Source organism: Myotis brandtii, unplaced genomic scaffold (genome assembly GCF_000412655.1).
Source record: "Myotis brandtii unplaced genomic scaffold, ASM41265v1 scaffold417, whole genome shotgun sequence".
NCBI classification, from domain to species: domain Eukaryota; kingdom Metazoa; phylum Chordata; class Mammalia; order Chiroptera; family Vespertilionidae; genus Myotis; species Myotis brandtii.
Window position 1 is genome coordinate 493,965 of NW_005366017.1, and position 6,355 is coordinate 500,319.

The 6,355-nt window shown below is 58.0% G+C and overlaps 1 protein-coding gene across 1 annotated transcript in view; it reads left to right on the plus strand.

Annotated features, from left to right (window-relative positions):
* Positions 1-5: 5 nt before the first annotated feature.
* IFFO1 (intermediate filament family orphan 1) overlaps positions 6-6,355 on the plus strand; it is a gene marked incomplete at its 5' end in the record, with an annotated part of 13,624 nt that continues 7,274 nt past the window's right edge. The window contains 6 exons of the mRNA XM_005873729.2: positions 6-178; positions 4,093-4,153; positions 4,298-4,393; positions 5,166-5,306; positions 5,581-5,589; positions 6,187-6,344. Coding sequence (XP_005873791.1) covers positions 6-178; positions 4,093-4,153; positions 4,298-4,393; positions 5,166-5,306; positions 5,581-5,589; positions 6,187-6,344 — 638 coding nt within the window. The remainder of the gene's footprint in view (positions 179-4,092; positions 4,154-4,297; positions 4,394-5,165; positions 5,307-5,580; positions 5,590-6,186; positions 6,345-6,355) is intronic.

Here is a 6,355-nt window from a genome sequence, read left to right on the forward strand (position 1 = left end):
TCTCCCACGCCCGCCGGCTCGGCCCGGGACTGGAGCCCATGCTGGTGCAGGGGCCTGGCCTGTCGTGGGTGCACCCCGACGGGGTGGGCGTCCAGATCGACACCATCACCCCCGAGATCCGCGCCCTCTACAACGTGCTGGCCAAGGTGAAGCGCGAGCGGGACGAGTACAAGCGGAGGTAGGAATGGGGACGGGCCGGCGGGGGCTGGCCTAGGGTCCTGCCACACTCGGCCAGGGCGAGGTGCGGGGAGGAGGGCAGCTGGGGCCCCAGAACCAGGCAGGACTAACACCAGAGTAAGTTGCTGCTGTGTTAAGCTTGGGAGTGGCTGGGTGGCATTGGCTCCCGGAAGACGATCCACAAGAATGCAGAAGTCAGACCCGTGACAAGAAGGAGCCCGGGAGTGGGATACTGAGGGGAGTTCATCGATTGCTTCTGACTTGTCTGTCTGTCTGTCTCCTCTAGGCTGCAATGTTTGGAGGAGGGTGTAGCTGGGGTTTCGTGAGGTGTGAAAGGGACAGGGGTCTGCGAAGTCACATCTGGGGTACTGCTTATCCCCGTCAGTCTCAGCCCTCGGGAGGTTTTGTGATATAAGCTCCACACACTGATGGAAAGTAAGAGGCAGCAGCTTCAGTTGGGAGTCTAATGTGAAATTAGAAGGGAGTGGCCAGGGAGGGCTGCCCGGTGCGGTGGGTGATCCTGCCACTGCCCAGAGCTTCCCAAGCAGTGCTGGGAATGGAGGCTGGGTCCCTGCGCTGGTTTAGAGGCTCAGGGACAGCAGAGCATTGCTTGGAGGAGGTCAAAAACATGGGGCAAGAAGGAGTCATGGGAGCTCCCTAGGGAAAGGGGAGGGACTGGTAGTTGTAGGGCTAGTGGGAGATGAGGAATCTGAAAGTGCAGAGCCAGGGCGGAGGCACGGAGAACAGTCAGCAGAGGAGCCGGGAGGAGAAAGTTGGGAACGTGGACACTCCCTGTGAATACACTCCCTGTGAATACACTCCCTGTGAATATACGGCAGCTGGGGGCAGGCTCGGTACCTTCTGAGGATGAAGATTTATTCGGCTTTTTGCGGGGAACCTGGCAGGGTAGCACAAAAGGCCAGGTGAAGGGATGCCATGCTAGAGCGCTGGCTGTGTGCCAAGTGGCTGCCCTAGAGGGTTGATTAGCAGGCTGTTGGGACAGGAGCACCAGGGCAGCCAGCCTGATGCCATGGTCAAGGAGGAAGGTGACTGACTTTGGTTTGGGGGCCTCCAGGTGTAACCTTCTAATTAGCTACTCTGACCCCTAGTGGGCAGGCCCGGGAACTACCCTTGCAGCTGAGTAGCAGAGATTTGTCAGGTGGGGATTGGCTGAATGTTCTGGGAAGTTACCCAGGGAGGACCTGCAGGCATCTGTAACCTGCGGGAGTCTAGGCGATCACAGATCAGCATGCTTTCTGAGGCTGAGTTTTGTCCTCATACTGGCTTCCTTAGTTGTGGGCCATGTTATGAGTGTCTTTAGGAATCCTGGTTATCCTAAAGTCATCATTCAGATGCCACCCAGACCCAGTCCCAGCCCGAGTTCATTAACACAGTGAGCAGTGCAACACGGACAGTTCTGGAATCCATCTACAACCACAGGAACAACTGCTGTTCTTAGGGCCATTTTTTTTTTTAACTGAAAGAGTGTCTGTCCTTGGTCCAGCTGTCCAGGCAGCAAAGAGTTATTCCTTGGGGACTGATGAGCTCATCACTCTGCAGCAGGCTGCTGTGCAGAGGGCCCCGCAGCTTAGCTGTATGGTACTGACACTGCCAGTTACTCATCCTCCCCCCCAGATCCCCTGCCCTCATTCTGTTCTCTTTATAGCAACACTGTAGCTCCTGTCTGTAGCCCGCGAGGCCTGGCCAGAGCTTGAACACTGAACTGGGAGGGAGCTGGAGCCTCCTGGGCTCTACTTTCAGTTCCCCTTCCTTGTGTGACCTTGGGGGGGCGGGGAGGGGGGTGGTTCTCTTTCCTGGCCTCAGTTTTCCCCGGACAGGAATGGCCCCCGCTTCCTCACTTGACTCAGGGATACCGTTTATCTGGCAGAGAGGTGGTTGGTAAACAGAACACACAGAAATTGCTCAAATCCTACATATTAAGGGAACGTCCTTAGGACAGATTTGAACGGAGGTCAAAATGAACCTATTTGTGGAAAAGTCTGACTGGAGTGTAAATAGAATTCTAGTGAGCTTCCACGATTTCTTTTTTTATTTTTTTTTTACCCTGTACGATTTTATTAACCCTAATCCTTACATAACTTCCTTACTTAAGTTTCCACCTGAATTTGTTGAATTCGCTATCAAACAATGCTTCCCCCCCCTTCCTGATGCATGGTGTCCAGGGTTAATGTCCCTTTGTCAGTCTTGCCTTCTCCCTCCAGGGACTCATGGACTCCAGGCGCCCGAGGGTACCACTTCCCAAGCCTTTATGTTACAGATGAAGAAAACAAGGCCAGGAAAGATAAGGATCTTGTATAAGACAATATATAAGGGGAAGGACTTGGGCAGCAGGGAACCAAAAAGGCTGTGCTCTGTCTGGGCTGCACGCTGAGCCAGCAGGGTGGTGGCCGGGCTGGCTGCCTTCTCCCTGCCCAGCTGGGAGGGGCAGCCTTGGTGATGTAGAAGTTATTCTTAGGAATACTGCAGTGCGGATGTGAGTGCGGAACATGAGAGCCAGGCGCGACTGGATGGGGAGCCGGGAAACAGTGTGACAGGGAGATGGGAAAAAGGTGGAGGGAGGGGAAGGAAGGATTGAATCCCGTGGCTACAGAATACGTTCTCTCGGGTTTTCATTTTCTTACTGTCCCCTTTGCTACTCCCTAACCACCTTTCTTATACTGAAGTTTCTGTCGGTGCAGTTCCCCTCCTTTCTCAGACTGGAAGAAGTCTTCCCAGAATGTGGCAAGGCCCTAGCCGGTTTGGCTCAGTGGACAGAGTATCGGCCTGAGGACTGAAGGGTCCTGGGTTCGATTCCGGTCAAGGGCACATGCCGGGATTGCGGGCTCAGTCCCTGGTGGGGGGGGTGTGCAGGAGGCAGTCAATCAATGATTCCCTCTCATCATTGATGTTTCTATCTCTCTCTTCCTCTCCCTTCCTCTTTGAAATTAATAAAAATATATTAAAGAACGTGGCAAGAAGGGATAGGCTATGTGAGTGGGGTCCGAGAAGTCCCCCTATTCCAGCCAGCCTCGTAGGGTGCGGTGTTGCCCCCACCGCCAGCCTTCCGTCTCAGTGATGTAGCAGACCAGGCGCTGGCTTCCCGGGGACCACCCTGTGTGAGAAGCCTGGTCCCGGACAGAGACCCTGCCTGTGGCCAGAGTGTTTGTCGCCTCTGGTGGTCTGAGTCTCCGAATCCTGCACCCGGGAGATGCCACCTGTGGTATCACCCACTAACTCACGGGACACTTTTGTACTCCAGGTTCCCTTCCCTCTGGGTTTGGGTGCTTAGTAGCCCCAGTCTCCTGCTTTCCACTGTCACCTCCCTCCAGCTCACTTAGCGGGGACTGGGTGGGCAGTTTCTCGGGCGTGCGGGGATGGACTGAGTGTCTCCTCTGTTGACGCGGTGTGTGTCCTGCAGCTGCTTTTACAGGGTTAAATGGTCCCGTGCGAGGCAGGGCAGCAGGCTAGAGGAGCTCTGTTCTGGTGCAGGCAGGAGGCGGGAGACCGGATCTGTGCCGCTGAAGGTGGGAGACTGGGCCGGGTGGGCCTGTGGTCTGGTGTGGGCAGGACGTGGGGGATGAGGCCAGCGGACAGCTGGTTGGGCCGGGGCCTGAATGGGACGGGTGTGTGAAGGACCAGAGCAACTGCAGTTGCTCTTAGATATAATCACTGGTGTGTGGTCTGGAGGTGCCGGGAAGGCAGCTGGTGCACTCGGCTTTGGCCAGGAAGCGTGGAGCCGCCCGACAGCTGCAGCCGGCCACCGCCCGGCCCGCCAGGCATTCCTGTCCACAGCTCCTCCTCATCTAGGGAACCAGACCCAAGGGCTGAGGCCTGAGCCAGACACGTGGGGAGCAGGGAGCTAGGGGCAGGGAGGGACTCCGCCCCTATGCTCTTGCCTTCTTCCCTGTCTGCCAGGTGGGAAGAGGAGTACACGGTGCGGATGCAGCTGCAAGAGCGAGTGCATGAGCTCCAGGAGGTGAGGGCGCCCCACCGCCTGGGCCTCCCTCAGTCCCCCCCTGTGCCCCTCGGTCCTGGAACCGCTCCTGGTCCCTCCTTCCTTGTCTTGACCTTCCTCCCACACTGGCAGTCCCACTGACGCCAGGGTTTCTGTTGGCCGTAGGAAGCCCAGGAGGCTGACGCCTGCCAGGAGGAGCTGGCGCTGAAGGTGCAGCAGTTGAAAGCTGAGCTAGTGGTCTTCAAAGGGCTTATGAGCAACGTGAGTGCAGCCAGCACACCCCTCACACTCTTCCCCGGCGGGCTTATCACCAGGCTGTCCAACCAGGCTGCCGAAGCCAGGCCAGCAGCCCTGCTAGGTGTGGCCTGTTGGTTTCCGCTCCACCACCCCTCCCCCCACTTTGCTCTGCTTCTGTTTTTTTCCTTTGCCACCCGGGAGAAAAAGAAGGAACACAGCCCCTGTGTTGGAGAGGCAGCACGCCTCCGTCACCGTCACTGAGCTTGTTCTGCAGGAAGTTAAGAGCAGGGGCCCCAGCCCTGCCCCTCGCCAGCAGTGTGGCCGCGGGCGAATTCCTCAGCCACCCTGCCTCCCTCCTCACTGCTTTGCAGAACGAGGATGACATAACGGACGCTGAGGACAGGGCTAGCACACACTTGGCGCCAAATAAGTGTTAGCTGTTGTTATCCTTCTGCACTGGCTCTCCACTCTCCTAACGCCCGCCCCGTAGTCTCTCTTTCTCTCTGGGAACATAAGTGCCAAAAGGGACCCCCCCACATGTCCCAGGCTCTGGGCCACGCCCTCCAGGGGCTCCCCATCCGGCAGGGAGCCAGTTGCAGGAGAAGTCAGTGCCTGGGCCGAGTGTGTGTGGAGGGCACCCAGAGGGACGCATGCTGCTGGAGGAGTTGGCGACGGCTTCGTGCGGGAGGCGGTGGTGACGTGTGAGCAGACGGATGAGGAGGATCTTGCCAGGGCCCATTGGCCCTTGGGTGGTGTGCGGGTTGCCTCCTCACCGTTCCCCGTGCTCCCTGGACAGAACCTGACTGAGCTGGACACGAAGATCCAGGAGAAGGCCATGAAGGTAGACATGGACATCTGCCGCCGCATCGACATCACCGCCAAGCTCTGCGACGTGGCTCAGCAGCGCAATTGTGAGGACATGATCCAGATGTTCCAGGTGAGGGCCGAGGGCAGGCCTCCGCCCGGCCCCGCCCACACCTCCGTGCCCACCCGGGGGCCTCAGGGGAGGGTTGGGCAGGCGAAGAGCCTTCCCTCATTGCTGCCCATCCTCCTCCTCGGGGGACGCATCCTGGCACCCAGGGGCCCCCGGGGGACTGGCTGGGGGGCCAGGAGCAGCCTTTGGAAGCTGTCTCTAACCCGTCTCTCCCCTCTCTCCTCTGTCTGCCTCCTCTCCTCTCTCTTCCTCTCATCTTCTCTGGCTTTCCCCACAGAAGAAACTGGTTAGTTTTGCTCTCACGCAGCTTATTAACGTCCCAGTCCCTGTTTCTAAACCACCCAGGCCTTGGCCATCGGTCCTGACCTGCTGGGCTTCTCCGCACAGACCCCTCCCCTTTCAGTGTCCCCGCCCTCCCCCCCTTTTCTCTCTGCCTCCTCTCTCTCTCTCTCTCTTCCCTTCTTCCGGCTTCCAGATCTGGATATGCGGCTTAGGTTCTCCTTTGTGAACACTGTATCCTCCTCCTTGCAACCTACAACTTGCTTTTTTTGTTCAGTCATTTCATTAGAAAGACCTTTTTTTTAGGAAAAAAATTCTCATTAGCCATTGTGCACATCCTCACGTGGTCACAACAAGCCCTGTCCCCCTCCCCTCACCGCTGTTTTCCCTGTTTCCTGTTTCTCCCTCGGTCGCAGCCCTGTGCCCTTCGTGTCTGTGTGCCTGTCCCTTGGTGACTGGTGTCCTGTTCCTGTCATTGTAACTGTGTCTTCTCTCTCTCTGTCCGCTCCCCCCCCCCCCCTGGTCCCCGCTTCTCCTCCCGCCGCCCTTTCCCCTCATGCACCCGGCCTCGGCTCTGTAGTCTCTGCACTTGTCTCCCATTAAGGTCCCATCCATGGGGGGGCGGAAGCGGGAGCGCAAGGCTGCCACCGAGGAGGACCCCTCCCTGTCGGAGAGTGACGGGCCCCGCCAGCCCCAGGGGGATGAGGAGGAGAGCACAGCCCTCAGCATCAACGAGGAGATGCAGCGCATGCTCAACCAGCTGTGAGTCCCGC